The sequence below is a fragment of the Saccostrea echinata genome, unplaced genomic scaffold (assembly GCF_033153115.1).
Source record: "Saccostrea echinata isolate AGI-Se365-2 ecotype Australia unplaced genomic scaffold, CSIRO_AGI_Sech_v1 ptg000034l, whole genome shotgun sequence".
In the NCBI taxonomy this organism is placed as follows: domain Eukaryota; kingdom Metazoa; phylum Mollusca; class Bivalvia; order Ostreida; family Ostreidae; genus Saccostrea; species Saccostrea echinata.
In genome coordinates, this window is record NW_026889783.1 from 523,276 (window position 1) to 539,920 (window position 16,645).

The window sequence follows — 16,645 nt, forward strand, 5'->3', positions numbered from 1 at the left end:
CATTTTGAAGATCAATAACTGCTGAAAGCATCCCCATTTAACTCTTAAATGATACCTTTGTTTTCCATTTTAAATTTTAGGCTAGTAGATTTTATTTCCCTGTGCAAAATTTTAAGCATTTACAGGCTTGAATGATTTGTGCACCTTAAAGTTTTCTGAAAGATTGATAAAACAAATCATAAAATGGGACTTGATTTGCTTTGCCAGATGATGACCACAGACCAGATTTTAGATGAAAAGTTAGCAGTTCAGAAATCCTTGCTTCATTTTGAAAATCTTCATGGAAGACCAGTAAGTTATAGGAATCTTAAAAATTAATATCAAGTTAAAATCGAAAAAATCATCAACAAGTCAAATTAAGGAGTATTTACTATTTCAGATATTTCAAATTAATTGATTTTTAGTACTCTAAAAAATGTATGCCATATTATTATGTTTATGCTACAGTATTATTATTAAATCTGTCATAGAAAACAAGGGAGGAGAAGGATTTGATGAGACCTTTGTATGACCGATACAGGAAAATTAAAAGACTCTTGTCTAAACCTAATTCCGTAAGTATATCAGAGTAATTCACAAAAACTATTTTCCTGTTTGTTGTAATGAAATAAGAATTGCTATATTATATGTTTGTTACTTAGCCAAGAGAGAAGAATGAGTTACAAACAGTGCCAGAGGACGGACCAATAGAATTAGAGGGAGGCTTCCAAAACCCATATGTAAGTCAAAACACAGAGAACAGTCTTTAAATTAACAGATGTACAGTTATTTAAATTATGCATTGATGTATAATCACCATGCACAAATGATTTAACATAACAACTTTATGTTCCTGTATGAAGGTACAACTTATTAATGAACAATAAAGAACATGTGCTCCAAATTTAATATTACAATGGGTATAATTACAGAGACCCTCAGTGCGGATTCCCACGGCTCATTATGATGACCTTGAGGATGGCCTTGGTTCTGGTTTGGGGACAATGGGGACTATGGACTTTGCTGTCACTAGAGACTTTTCTGTCCTCCCTGATTCGATGCGGCCAATATCAAAGGAGGCTACCAGGAAGGAACATTCTCCTAAAGTGAAGAGGAAACTGAGCCTGCCAGAAGAAGAGGAGGAGGGCAATCAGAACCAGGAGACAAATCTTCATGAAATGTCAATGTAAGTCTGGCTTATCTGGCCTTCAATTCTGATAAAATTTCAGGTGCGTGAAATTTCCCTTTTGGAAGTGCATGTATATTTGTAGTGTAGATTAGAAGTGATCATGACAAGCCTTCTATGGATATCCGAAAGAATTATAGATAATATGTTTCGTCTTGAGAATATATTAACTTCAGATTTTAGTTATGCTTAAAACTTTCTTCAGACCAGAGCTTCAGGATGAGTTGATGAAGTCTAAGGGAGAGAAGAAAAGAATACGCAGGACCTTAAGGAACTTTGAAGAAGATTTCTTTCAAAAAAATGGAAGGTATGTATGTTTTTACCAAAATTACTAAAATATATGCACACAAACATTTCATTTGTTCCCTTTTAGTTTACATGTATTCTCATTATTCTGACCTTTAACCTTTACAGGAAGGTACAGCGAGATGATAGAGAACCATTGCAGACAGAGTACACAAGCTACAAGGTACTGATTATCGGGTTATAAACAGAACAGATTCACTAAACCCCCCTTTTGTTGTGTTATTCAGTTCCATTTGAACATAATTTACATGTAGTTAACCTCTTAAAAACATTTGTTCATACTAATAGAAATGTAACCTTTTGTATTTCAGCAAGTGAAAGCCAAATTAAAACTGCTGGAGGCATTGTTATCAAAGCTACAAAACACCGATGAAGTCTGACTGCTTTATCAATGAGTGGCTTGTGTATTTTGTGTCAGTGGATGATCCCAGTGTTCATAGAAACATTGTCAGGGAAAGATGTCAAGTTCATCTCAGAAAACTGTATCTAGTCAAACACTGCAATGACCAAGAAATCATGCGTTAGGGTCTGTGAAGATATCTGACAGAAAGAGTGCCGTAGCTTTGAGTTGCTGTATTGTTGCTTTGGTTATGTTATCTAGTTTGCATAGTTTTAATGTTCAGTCCTTTTTGGAACTGTTTATACAGCTGGGTATACCAATAATAACAGTACTTTTTTCAATATTGCTACAAGGTTTATATGCAGTACCGTCCAAAGTAATATTCACCATTTTAATAGATATCTTTTTTAAAACTTGATAATGTCTTCATAAACATACATGTAGTTTCAGAGTTTCATTCAGTACATGTAACAAATCTATAATTTATTTTCATTTATATAACCTTCTAGTCTATGTATTTTTTTCTATTATGCTTGTCATACAAGGGTAGTATAAAAGTATTTTTGTATAAAATCAGGTTCATGCAAGATGTATACTAGTTTTCAGGACAGGTGAGAAAAAAAAAGAAAATGACATTGAAACTTTATTTAATCCTTATAGTCATTCATGATGATGTCTCTGGTGTCCCAGTTACATGTAGTTATCTATACTCGCAAATCTGTAGCAAATTGAGTAATTAGATGTCTGGCTTTGCAGAGTTGAAGTTAATGATATTTTGAACATATACATAATAGGTTGATAAATACATAATAGGTTGATAAGCCAGTATTACCTATTACTTCAAGGAAATTAACTAATACTTCAAGACAATAATCTAATACTACATGTACATACAAGAAAATTATCTTATACTGTACTTATAGAAAATTGTTGATGTCAGTTGACTTATCACATGTTAAGTCAGATTTTGCACACCTGGCATTCCACCAAATGTCTCTGTTTCATACAGTGTGGTATACCCTCCATGTTTTGTAAATTGTTGGATTAGTGACCTACCAAGGTTACTTTCTTAAGTGATAATACAAATGGCATTGTGAATATGTATGACAGTCATGTATATTGCTTCAGTAGTTGTGTGATTTAAAGAAAGGATCTGGATGAGAGACATCACTAAGCTTACCTATATGAATATTACAGAGAATGGTTCCCTGTGACAGATGATGCCAAATCACTTCAAATGTTAGATATGAAATGAATGTTTTGACACCATAAAGCATGGCAGTGGTTTTAAGTTTTTTGTTGATTTTTTTTAAGATGAAGATTATTCAATATTTTTAGTTAGCTTGACAAGTTTACAGTGCTAAGGAAGTGCTATGTATACTCTGTGATTTTCAGAAGTTGCAACATTGTTTATGAAAGAAAGTAAATAAGGGATAAAACAGTGTATAGTTTTGTGGGGGGAGGGGGACTTCAGCTTAATTCACTTACTTCTTTAGAATGCTTGCGAGAGAGAGTGAATGTTAAAAATATTCTAGTATGATTCTGTAAGTCACATTTCGTGGGAATCTGTTTTGCGATACAATTGTAATGGATTTATTTGAGTTCTACCTTTCTTGTATTCTCTGTACAAAAATTACTAGAAGTTGGAATTACGCCCCTTTTCCGTTTATGAGACCAAAACTGTATCGCAAAATCAAGTTCTCACAAAGTAAATGATTTACAATTGATATAAGGAAAAAATTGTATAAATTAATTAAGAGGGAACAAAATCCTGTTTTGTCTGTCAAACATCTTGACTAGGATAAATTTCTCATTAGTATCAGTTCACATTCCATTTTGTATGGCATTGCGAGGTCTTTGTATGGCAGTACTTTTGATAGACATTTACCAAGGTTTGATGGCAATGTTACAACTCTGAGTTGCTTGTTGTGAATATTGTACAGATAAACATGTTCTTTTGTTAAGTTGTTATACATATATATTATGACAAAATTAAACTGTTTTAAGTCTCTGATTGAGATTGTTATTTATTTAACAAAATTCTCTTATTACCACCACAACTGAGCAAAATGATGTTGAAGATAAAGTAAGGTATTCTGGGTTATATCACTTGATACCTCTAAATTTCAATAACGTAGAATGCTAGAAAAGCTGAAAAATAGTATGTTTTCATTATCGTAAAAAAGACGCACACGTTCAAAATGGCATGTGAGATTTCTTTGTGGACTTGAACGTAGCGTTACTAAGCGCCTGTACTCTAGATTCTTCCGAAGAACGTTGGAATGGTCGACGCAGTGTGTCTTTACACAGAGTCACGCCAAACCCAGGCCGATCGGGCAAGTCGATAAAACCGTCCGCTGGTAAGGGTTCGTCTGGAAATAACCCACCAAAATATGGGACTATTTTATCCGCTTTCGGGCTAAGGTTGATAAATTCTGCAAGAGGACAGTTACGAAAGGCATATTGTAGATGGTAAGAATAAATACTGGATCCATGGGGAACAACCAACACGTCATGGGCTGACGCCATGGCGACGATTCGTCGCGCTTCCGTGATTCCGCCGAGCCACGAGATGTCTGGTTGGAGAATGTCCACACATTTAGAATTAAGAAGAAGTTGATATCCATAGCGACTATATTCATGTTCCGCTGTAGTCAGTAAAACTGTGGAACCACGCAAGGCTTCCCGTACTTCTTTGTAACCTTCATAGCTGTCAGGTGGCAAGAACTCTTCTATCCACTTCAATCCTAAGGGCTCAAGTGCTTTCGCTAGTTTCACGGTGTAAGGTACACTCAGTGCCATATAACAATCCAGCATGAGCGGGAAATCTGGACCTACAATTTCACGCCATTTCTTGAATATTTCCACGTTTTTCTTCAATCCCTGGTCACCATCAGCTGGCCCATAAGCACACGGAATTTTTGCGCCAACAAATCCCAATTGTTTTGCGATATCTGGACGAGCAGTAGTAGAATACACTGGGAGGCGTTGCTTCGTTTTCCCGCCAAGTAATGCATAGACCGGTTCATTTCTCAGCTTTCCCAGCAGATCCCATAGTGCAAGATCGATAGCACTAATGCACTGAATAGGCAAACCCTTGCGTCCGTAGTTGAGGGTGGCCCGGAACATTTGGTCCCACATGAGCTCCACATCTCGAGGATCCTGTCCCTCCACAAACCTGCTGAGGTGTTTCTCCACGATGTAACAGCCAGGGACACCACCAATGGTTACACCGACTCCACATGTTCCATCGTCTGCTTCCACCTCCACAACCAGAGTGCCGAGAGCGTTGATCCCCCAGGATTTCCGAGTGGAGGCATACTGCTCGTACCCAGACATGGGGTTTGCTATAGGGGTGGGGTAGCCATTAATCCAGTGAGTATCTTCCACATCGTGGCAGTCGGCGCCCTGGTCCTCGGGTTTAGATTCTGAGACGTAAGCTCGTACACACTTAATCCTTGGAAATATTTTAGTTTTTCCTTCCATCGTGGCCGTTTCAGTGATCTTGCTTGTACCGTTATGCCAGTTTGGAATGAGAATCCTTTATCTTTCTGACCGTGACAGTACATATTACGGCAAAGATTTCTGTTAGGTCATTATATACAGACGCACGGAAAACCAATACATAGGTAATACAGATAAGCAGTATTCATGTCAACGTTTGCATTTATTGTTCCATCTTGCCTCCAAATGCTTCGAATGTAGACGAAAGTTACAAATGCCCAATACTTGAATACATGAACCGGTATATAGATAAAATGCATCTCGATGCATCTTGGAAACAAGTATTTCTAGTTCCAATGGGGTTATAAAAAATGATTATTGACCCACGGAATGTGTATGTTGATTATCCAATAGGAAAAGCGGGAAACCAAATCTTGAAACAAGTGAATGTTCACATTGAGACTGATCGTTCAAAGAAATATGTCGGGCTTAAGGGCATATGCTACAAAAACAGTTGAATGCATGGATTGGTATAAATTTTTGGATTATTTTGAATGATGCATATACATGTATCACATTTCTAAAATATTTAAGAAATTGAAGACTTTGTATATTGTTCAGATTCCTTATTTAGGTTACCTGTGTCACCCCAGGTGACCTTTTGCTATCTGTTTCTTTCCGCCATCGTCCGTCGTGCGTTAACATTTGAACATTTTTAGCTTCTACTCTGGAACCTCTGAACCAATTTCAACCAATTTTGGCATATAGCATCTATGGGTGAAGGGGAACAAAAACTGTTATTTTCATGGTCCCTGCCCCCTGGGACCAAAGGGGTGGGGCTAAAACCATCAAAATTAATGCAATCGTTAAAAATCTTCTTATCTCCTATACATCAAGCAGTCAACTGTTGACATGATTGCAATAAGCATGGAGCCCTCTACCAAATTTGTGAAATTCATGGCTCCAGGGTCAAAAATTCGAGAGCTAGGGTGGGGCTCTATTGATTCTTTAGTGAAAATGCATTTTAATGCTTTGAAAATCTTCTCTACAGATGAGAATGAAGCATACAAACTAAGTGCATGTTTGTGGTGTGCAAGGGCGCCTCTTCCAAAGTAGTGAAATTCTTGGTCCATGGGTTACGTTCTGGAGTTAGGGTGGGGCTCTAAATAGTGAAAATGCATAAATTCTCTGAAATTATTTTCGGCTTTTGAATATTTAGCAGAGAAACTTAAGTGTATGTTTATAATGAGAAGAAGGGCATCTTCCAAAATTGTGAAATCCATGGCCCCTGAGACGGGGTTCTGGAGTGAGAGTGGGGTCTATTATGATCATGTATGGGAATATTTACTTTGCTTTAAGAGAAGTTATTCCCCTTTGTTATTCATTTTTGATAATTAATCAATGTCAATAATGTAATTGATAGGTAAATTGACTTAAAGAATAATACAAGATTTTTTTTAAAATATATAATACGAAACTACTTAAATTATAGTTTTTAGTATTTAGGCAGACTTGTAAATAATAGATGATTTTAAAAAAATGAGGCAAAAATATCTTATTGAAGTACATTATGCAATTACGGACTCTTTTGGTGGTGAATATGGTTTGATATTAACCTGAAAAAAAAATCAATATTGACCGAGGCGAATATTGCATTTTGATAGCACTGGCATATCCAGGGCATTTTGAGCGAGACAAACTAATTTGTTGATATCTGATCATCCCATATCCCTTGTTTTTAATTTTCGGTTGTTTTGTTTTATTATATAATTTATACCATTCCCATGGATGCTTTATACTCAGGTGACCGTGAAGGCCCTTGGACTTTTTTTGGCACCACCCTTATAAATATATGCAATTTTTCATCATTTGATAGAACACAGAGAAACTTCGAATGAAAAATGAAACTTTATGCGGCTAAACTTATTTATTTTACTTAGATATAACAAGATTTAGTGTTTTTGTTTTGTTTTGGTTTTTGAAAGAAAAGGTCTGTAGCGTAGCATCCGTCCTGAATGGAAGATACAGTTACAAACCAATAACTATATACGTAATATGTCCACAGTTTCTTTCCAGTCATTACAATAGGTTCTGTTGAGATTTTGTACATTCCATTGGTACATTCCTTATAGTTTCTTTTGGGACATTATCTATAGCTTATACATCATATTGCCAAACAAATCTATTTAGATATTGTCTGAAGTTTTCATTGAGGTATATAAGTTTCCATCCCTAAGATAGCGTCTGGTGTTCTCGAGTGAAGTTGAATAGGACTTTATGCCAGGGGCTCTGAAGACATTACTGTAGTAAGATTGGTCCTATGTTATAACTATTAAATTGCACTGATTACGAAATTACGTACGAAGAATCAATTCAATCTTGAAAGATACTTGAAAGATAATTAAATGCTCTTACTTAATTGTATATTAAGCATTTATATTCAACTAATGCCTTGTTTCACACTTCAAAGTTATTGACCCTTTAAATCTTTATTTTTTATTGGCTCATTTAAATACGAAAGGAATAAAGATCACACTTAATTGTTCGGAAAAAGATCTAAATAATGGTGAGAGTGATAGATGGAAATTTTCGTCAGTACATCTTCACATTCCCTGTCAATGATGCATAATTATTATTTGACTAAATTTTCATTTATTATCAAGATTCTTTGTACAAAAGTGTCCATATTTGGAACTCGGTATTGGAAACCTTTCATCAACATATATAATATACTTGTAGAGTAAGAAAATACATGTATGAACCAAACCACTGTAAATGGCTAAGTCAAAATCAAAATTTTAATAATGAAAGTAATTTTTTAGTTCAATTAGACTAAAGATCATGATTAAGAAAAATGGCTGGGACCATCTGTAAATTTGCCCAAGAACAAGCTTCCAGAGTGTCTTTGTTAATATAAAGACCTCAAAGGGGTCTTTGACACAGGAATGTAAAAGTAGGTTTAGTAAATTTCTTTCAACATCTTAATTGTTCTCAAGAAAAACAGGCCATATTTAGTCAAATTAATAAGACAGCCTCTCCCATGTTATGAAGATTCAAAATCTCTTTGACCTCATGACCTTCTGGGTTGTGTCACAATAGGTCAAAATAACTGGAAATAGTCTTTAAAAGAATAGGGCTACAACATAATTAAAATCAATATGCATGCATCCGTATGTGGTGTAAATTCAATGGCCCCATGGGATAAGGTCAAAATAGAGGTCCATGTTTTTGACAAGAATATACAAAAAAGTTTTTTTAAATCTTACTCAGAGAAGCATGGTCAAGCATCACCATGTACACATGCTGTAGAGATTTGTATTTGTTCATATGATTTTCAAAAAAGAAAAAAAAAAAGGCGAGAGTACAGTACGAGTACAAAGCTTAACGCAGGAATGTAAAGGCCACCTTAAAGGGGCACAGACACATTTGCATTGTCGTTTTGAATTTTTCTATTTATTTAAAAAATAACTTCAGTTTTATGGTTTGAACTTACATGAAAATTCTTTATATTTAATGACAATGGCGTTCTCCATAACTTTGCAACAAATACCGTGTTTCTAAACATGGGGCTCGAGCCCTGTTAATATTTATATGTTTACATTTTATTGGGTATGTTCGAATTGCTAGCACAACACTGCACACATCACTTAACATGAATTGACAACACTTGCTATCCATAGAGACTTTTCTTGTACCACTCCAACTACGCCTGTTGAAATAACTTTTTGAAACTTCCTTTTCTTCACGCAAGCTCTTGAACAAGCCACAAATTTCCCACATTTCTTTAATATTAAGTGCAAGGATGTTTGACAATAAAACACGCCAGAAATCCGTAGTTTAGGTAATTTCCAGATACTAAATATAAAGAGTTTTCTAAACAAGCTTTTATAATATATAGACCTGAAACGTTCTCACAACATGCAAGACGTAAAATTCTACCAAAAATTTTGAAGTAAATAACTTCCAATCTGTATCTATGACCCATTAAAGAAGCTCTAAACACTAATGAAAAAAAAAGACTTTTAGTATCATATAAAGGTGTACATACCGAGTTTATCTAGTTCATTTTCAACATGGGTACCTGTCATATTTTTACAGGAGAAACGTTCAAAGACACTGAGGGACAAGTGAACAAGAATTGCTTCGGGAAAATACCTGCAAATAATGTGTTCTATTACTTTTTCTTGGTCTAATACATGTATAATGTTAAGAATACAACAATCTACTTCAAATCGTGTCATTTACAGCAAATTTCCACTTATTCCTTTGTTCATCAAAGGGCAGCTCACTCCAACTGCATAAAACTACCAGGTAATTAGAATTCTTCAGTGAGCAGTGTTTAGAGCTTCCTTAACACAAAAAAAATGTCAGTAGGTTGAGGCCAATGGGTCTCTTGTCTATGAATCTGTGTGAATCTAAGTTTACAAATGATCAGTTTATGTAGTTGTGATAGGTAGTTAAGTTGAAAATACATAGGTATGCTTTATAGATGCTCGAATTCCAAAAAGACATAATTTGCAAGTGCGTCAGTAAATCCCTTTCTCCGATAATTTAGTTTCGTCAGGAATTTAATATCACTTACAAGGACTTGAGAAAATATATTTTTCATCAAAGATACAAAAAATGACAAGATAAATAACAAACATTAACGATTTATTCAAATATAAAATAAAGAGATTTAAATACAATACAGATCATTAATAGAACATTGACATTTTATAAACGAATTATATATATATCAACACATACTTTTTTTCTCCAGTCAATGGCTCCAAAAACATCCAATAACCTTTATCTATGAATTCAGTCAAAAGTGGCACAAATGAAATCAAAATAAAAAAGAGAGAGAAATGCGTCTTTAGCTTTTGTTTACGATCCGCGCCTGTAGCAGTTCTTTGAAATATTATCAAGCAGATTACCCACATTATCTCTTAATATCATAATCTCCGATGAAAGCCATTAATTTTAACTAATTTCAGCTCCCTATATCCATTGATACTTTGTGCCAAGTTCGTTGAAAATGGTCCAGAGATTTTGAAAAGTGGAAAGGATTGAAGAATGTTCAAACATTTATGACATGTAAGTGGTCGACAAGACATACTCAGCGGAAAAGTCTGAAAAGTGCCATATGGTCGTCGTACCGGGTTGATTAAATGACACGGGATTGTCCACACACATAATTTTATACAATTCTAAAGATGAGTTGCCTGCAAATATATTCAAATTAGGTCCAAAGGGCAAACCAACCAGATAGGTGCTAAGTATTCAGGCTAATAATGTTTCTTGTCTAAACTGTTAGAAAGGACATTGATACTAACTGTTATGTGGTGTTGCCATATTTTGACTGGCTGCAAAAACATTTGAACATTTATATCATTTAAGCTTTAAACCTTAACTATCATTAAACTTTAAAGATGCTCATGGATCACCATAGCACTTGTAAACATTTTTGACCTGAATTAAGTAAGATTTGGACACATCGATAGTCCACTTTATCACAAGCTACATTCCGCACAGATACTGACGCAAACATTAGTAGGCGATAATCCAGCAACATGGCTGCTCCAACCACCATGAAGGCGCTGATCAAGACAAAGGAAGGCAAGTCGTTTGACTATGTAGATGTTCCTGTACCAGAGCCCAGCGGTGACGAAGTTCTTATCAAAGTTGATGCTGTGTCTGTGTGTGGTTCCGACATTAACCTTTACTCCTGGAACCAAGTGGCCCAGGTCATAGCTTCCATTCCCTTTACTCCGGGTCACGAATGCGCAGGGACCGTGGTGAAATGTGGTCCTGATGCCAAAGGCATGAAGGTGGGGGTCAAGGTTGGGGTGGAAAACCACTACTACTGTGGGGAGTGTTATCAGTGTCAGCATGACACGAAAGCAATATGTAAGAACATGGGGCAGTTTGGGCATGGTAAGAAGACGCCTTACGGAGGGTGTTCCGAGTATACCATCGTACCCGCTAAATATCTGTATCAAATGAAAAGAAATATTGGTGAGTGATATACATTTATCATTTATATTTTTTCAGCGCTGTAGTGAGTAAAGTTCTAATGTGGTCAATTTTACATCTATTTTTCAGATGCTGACGAGATTGCAATGTTAGAACCACTAGGTGTCGCTCATAATGCCACAGAGAGGCTTGAAGTGGCGGGAGAAGACGTGCTTATCATTGGATGTGGACCTGTAGGTCTCCTTGTTCTCATGGTCGCCAAAGCTATAGGAGCAAAACGGTGCATATATTAGATTTATTTATTACCATATAAAGATGCACGTATTTCTTGATACAACCTCATTTACAGATGTTCTTTACATTCCAGTCCTGTCATATTTTCCTGAATGTTGTATAGCATTATTTCGTTTACATTTATCAATAAATATACCCAATAAGAAATTTTATGATAAAAATTGTTTCATGACCTAGATCTTAAATCTCCCTTTAATGCAATTTGTGCGTCTTTTCGAATACTTTGAAGGATTAAGTTTTTCCTTTTGTAGATCGATAGTGCTCTATAGAATATTTTCGCTGACCTTATTATGTCCATATAGTTTTATGTTACTATAGTAAACTCAATTCTTGAGAAAATGCTCAAAAGTTTAAAAAAAATCTCATGATCCATTAACCAGACACATTTTTCAAGGGGCATTTTCATCCTACTCGAATACGTTTTAATCTTGTTGTGCAAACACATTAGTAACTTACAACTCACGTTCTATATCTCCTGTGCATTACCTTGTTGAATCATTGCAGAGTAATATCAGCAGACATTGATCAAAAACGGCTAGATATGGCGAAGTCTTTAGGGGCAGATGTGATCACTAACACTCGCGAAAAGAACCTCAAAGATGTAAGATATGTCTCAGTTATCTCTAGTTGAGTTCAAGTTCAGAGAATATACAAATATATATCCTAGTAGTGTTACTGTGTATCATGTGTATACATGCATTTCTTACAAAAAGCCCCCAAAATTGTATTTGGTCACTTCTTACAACGAAGGAAAGCCCTTACAACCCAATCTGACACTTTAACAAAACTCACCGAGACATTACAGTGTATTGTCTTCTTGACAGTTTATCATGGAGTTTACAAATGGTGATGGAATTGGGAGGATCTGTGAGTGTAGTGGTGCTAGTACAATGGTGAATTCAACCTTCTCAATGTTACGAAAAGGTGGACAAATGACCTTCGTGGGACTTCCAAAGGAACCACTTCACGTGGAGAACGTATTGCAAGATGTTGGTGTGTATAAAAAGAGACCAACTGAACACCCTCTCTTTCAAATCAGTATGATATTTAGCCATATTACATAAAAAATCAGGTTTGTATGTGACTATAACTTAACTTTATCAAATCAGCGCTGTTGTTCTGACTAGTAGATTGTTTAGTTGTGTGATGCAATGGCTGGCAAATGATTCCGTCATTGTATGACTGATATTGTACATGACCTGTAATTGTTTTAAATACTTAGACAAACCATTCTATCCTCTGAATGACCTTTAACTCTGATTAAAATTTTTAGCAAACTTTCCTGGCCCTTCTAAGATCTAAAACCCTCTCTGAATGTCTAACATATTTTAAACTAAATGCTCTGCCTAGGACTAGAATAACGCTCTTTCATTGAATAACGGATATCACGTGCCTATCTTTAAATATTTCTTTGAACCGGTCACAGTAGCCCCGTGGTAGGACGTTCGATTCGTGTTTGATTCCCGTTCCTTCAACAAGCGCCCGGCACTAAAAGTGAAAGTCACAGGTGTTCGGTTAAAAACCAAGGTCCCGTGTCACAGTAGGCGTTGGCACGATAAAGAACTCACTACTCAATGGCCCTGAGTGCCGAGTAAAGGTCTAAATTTCAAGCCCTTCAGCGGTATATGGGGACAATTCTATGAGAGAAAAAAAATTTCGAATGGGACTTATCACGTTAAACCTTATACAATCAATCAACATTTCTTTCGATTCCTAAAAGTAAAATTTGGACGGTAACATGGAGGATTAAAAGATGTTATGTCATCAACCCGTCATATTTCTGTGGACAGGAACAAATCTAATAAGTAATAATAATGTATAATATACTAGAATTCTTATACTGCTAATAGCTCTATGTATAAAATTAAAACATGAAAAGTTTGTACTAGGCTCCAATATAGTTCGTGGCCAGAGTACCATTTGGTCAAGGTCATTTTTGTCCTCCATACAGATTTGTCACGCTCTATGACATATAGGCCTATGTATCTTTTTTCAGTGTTTAAGGCACTGACTCTAAAAACCATCCATGGCCGTCAGATTTATCACACCTGGGAAGAAACGGAGAGATTGGTTGCAGACGGCAAAATTGACGTCAAAAAGGTCATAACTAACAGGTTCCCGATGTCAAAATTCGAAGACGCCTTCAAAGCTCTGTTTGCGGGGAAGGACTGTAAGATTATACTGTATCCCTCACAGTGATCAGCAGCAAGGGAATATGTCCTGGATCAGCGAGAAATTGGAATACAAATAAACAGATATTTCGAAGACCAATTCAAACAATTACAATTCTTTACTTACAGTGATTTAAAGAGTAAAATGCTATATTGAGTAGTTTATTTTTAATTTTATATAAATTAATAAAATTAATAAAGTATATTAATTTATAATTATGTGTTTTGCTACTTATGAAAATTTGTAATTCTGTTGAAATGTACGATTTAAGTTTAACATACTGAACACAACCAAGTATATAGCTCTAAGGCTTATCATTTTATTTCTAGGCCATCATTAAAAATATCTTTGTTTCCCCTAACCCGACCCTAAAATTTCAAGTTGGGTAGGTAGGTAGGTAATTCTTTTTTTTTCTGACAGCAGTTTTGAAAATACATTCTGAAAAATTGAATACTAGTAATATCTTTAAAAATAAGAAAGAACAAAAGAAACCGATTTTTAAACCGAATATCATACAAATGAAATTTAAAAGCAACATGTATGATAAATTAATTCACAAATATTATTCATTTGAACTTGTGAAATATCTCAGGCCAGCGTATTTTATTAAAATCGAAAAGACAAGATTCGCAAATACTCAACCATTGGCCATCCGAGTAAATTTTCCAAACCTACTATCATCTTCGAGTGCTTACACAGACAAAATGTCAAGGGCCTCACGTTGCGCAGTAATTCAAGTGTTTCGTTTGTAGTCTTGACGTAATTCAGGAGCTTATTGTAAGTCACAGGTCCCAATGTGGGAAGTGGAGACTGGTCAGTCGAATGAGACCGTAAAAAAAGTAGGACCATGCAGTGTCGCAGTATACATGTAGATGTTGGCAAGATAAAAGATCTCTTACTGATGCTTTATAATCAATGGCCATAAGTGTCGAGAAAAAGTCTAAATTAGGAGCCCTCCACCAGGCAGATGTTGAAATGTTGTCGACCTAACAATTTAAAAAAGGTATTTTAAAGCAAAAATACAACCTATTTTCAAGGGGCTAACTAAAGAAAAATACACTGGACGTCTCAGAAAGAACCATTAGCCAATTTTAAAGATTTCAACACTATTTGAAAAAGAATGTACCTGTATAAACAATATTTAATTCAACCAAACCATATCTAAAATGATTAAAGTTTCATATATCTAATCTTATAGTCACGAAGTTTACCCCATAAATAAAAGGAAGGAAGAATTATATTTATCAAGATGAAATAATTATACAGAATTATCTGTTGGGGGAATGTATCCAATGATTTAGTGGAATAATATCCACTGATCTGTTTGAATAATATTTATTAATCTGTTGGAATAATGTCTCAACAGAATTGCTAGAGCAATGTACATACTGTACTATTGATAAATGTATCCAATGACTGAATGGAATAATATTCACTGATCTGTTGGAATAATATCCACTGTTCTGTTGAAAAGTTGTTTCTTCTGATCTGTTGGTATTTTGTATCCACTGGAACAATGAACCCACTGTTCTGTTAAATAATATTCACTGTTCTGTTTGAAAAGTGTTTCCAATGACCTGTTGGTATTGTATATCCACTGATCTGTTGGAACAATGTATCCACTGATGATACATTGGAACAATAAAATCCACTCATCTATTGGTTCAATATATTCACTGAACTGTTGAAAAAATATCCACTGATCTCTTTAACCATTTCCACTGTCCTGATGAAATAATTTACCAGATAAACTGTTGGAACAATTTATCCAATGATCTGTTGTTTATAATATCAATTCATCTGTTGGAATAAAACCAACCGACCTGTTGAAACAATATCCCAATATCTGTAGAAACAATATATCCACTGTTGGAACAGTGTTTCTATTTATCTGTTGGAATAATGTATCAATTGATCTGTTGGAACAATGTATCCATTAATTTGTGAGAAGAATATCCGGTATTGATCTAATGGAACAATATCCACTTATCTGTTGGAACAATGTAAGCACTGATTTAGGGGAATAATATCCACTGTTGATATTTTTTTTAATCTGTTGGATTAATGTCTCCACTGTTTTGCTGGAACAATGTCTCCACTGATTTATTGAATATATCCACTGATTTTGTTTAAATTAAATACACTGATTTTTTAAACAGTACTTATTGATCTGTTGGAGTAATATGATATCCACTGATGTGTTGGAACTATTTCCACTGATCTATTGGAACAATATCCACTGATGTTAGAACAGTGTATCCACTGATCTGTTGGAACAAATTCCACTGATTTGGATCAATATCTATACTGATTCGATTGAACATTATGATCCACTGATTTGTTGGAACGATGTAGAAACTGATGTGTTTGAAGATTTGTAATGAATTGACGTTTTACTAGTGATCATGAATTCTCTCCAAATCTAACCCTATGAAAGAATGCTTGAAACAAAATACGTTAGGGAGTTTTTCTAAATTTATATGATGGTATTTACGACTTTAGAAGAATACCGGCTTTGTAGCCGTGGATAATTGAAATTTGGATGAAAACGCAATGTGACTTCGGATCTCTTTTACACCACTCCTTTCTTTTGATACTGTAACCGAAATTCGTCTGATAATACATTAATTAGATTTCATCCTGTTATGTACGTCACCAACTCCTATACTTACTAAGAAATTCACCTCTGTGTACCGTGTTCATGGCCAAGTTAACCTGGCCTTAGATCTTCCTACCTCTCCTCTGCCAAACTCAGCAACTAGATCTGATAATGTCAAACACTAGTGTATTTTACATGGTTTAAAAAGATGCTGCATATAGAAGAATAAACAATACACTTGTGATGGACAAGGAAAACACAATCTAAAACGAAACATCTGGCTCTGGGGGTCCCATGAACAGTACGCCTGAACTAACTTTAGCTGAAATATCAAATGTTTGCCAGTTTTCAGACTTTCAAAGTCTTA

The 16,645-nt window shown here is 35.2% G+C and overlaps 3 protein-coding genes across 5 annotated transcripts in view; 2 read left to right on the forward strand and 1 right to left on the reverse strand.

Annotated features, from left to right (window-relative positions):
* Positions 1-2,067, forward strand: part of LOC133199475 (protein FAM13B-like) — a 33,306-nt gene extending 31,239 nt beyond the window's left edge. For 2 of the 3 annotated variants that reach the window (XM_061335284.1, XM_061335285.1), the window contains exons 23-29: positions 208-291; positions 471-554; positions 642-719; positions 912-1,165; positions 1,371-1,472; positions 1,580-1,634; positions 1,783-2,067. In XM_061335284.1, the coding sequence (XP_061191268.1) occupies positions 208-291; positions 471-554; positions 642-719; positions 912-1,165; positions 1,371-1,472; positions 1,580-1,634; positions 1,783-1,851 (726 nt within the window). In that variant the 3' untranslated portion in view covers positions 1,852-2,067. The remainder of the gene's footprint in view (positions 1-207; positions 292-470; positions 555-641; positions 720-911; positions 1,166-1,370; positions 1,473-1,579; positions 1,635-1,782) is intronic. The other variant, XM_061335286.1, reaches the window with a different exon arrangement.
* A 1,824-nt stretch (positions 2,068-3,891) lies between these two features.
* Positions 3,892-5,391, reverse strand: LOC133199331 (L-rhamnonate dehydratase-like). Its single transcript, XM_061335140.1, has one exon. The coding sequence runs from the start codon at positions 5,295-5,297 to the stop codon at positions 4,008-4,010; it is 1,290 nt and encodes a 429-aa protein (XP_061191124.1). The 5' UTR covers positions 5,298-5,391; the 3' UTR covers positions 3,892-4,007.
* A 5,299-nt stretch (positions 5,392-10,690) lies between these two features.
* Positions 10,691-13,813, forward strand: LOC133199477 (L-threonine 3-dehydrogenase-like). Its single transcript, XM_061335289.1, has 5 exons — positions 10,691-11,255; positions 11,343-11,493; positions 12,012-12,108; positions 12,332-12,500; positions 13,504-13,813. Exons 1-5 carry the CDS (start codon positions 10,811-10,813, stop codon positions 13,704-13,706), a joined length of 1,065 nt encoding a protein of 354 aa, XP_061191273.1. The 5' UTR covers positions 10,691-10,810; the 3' UTR covers positions 13,707-13,813.
* The last annotated feature ends 2,832 nt before the right edge of the window (positions 13,814-16,645 follow it).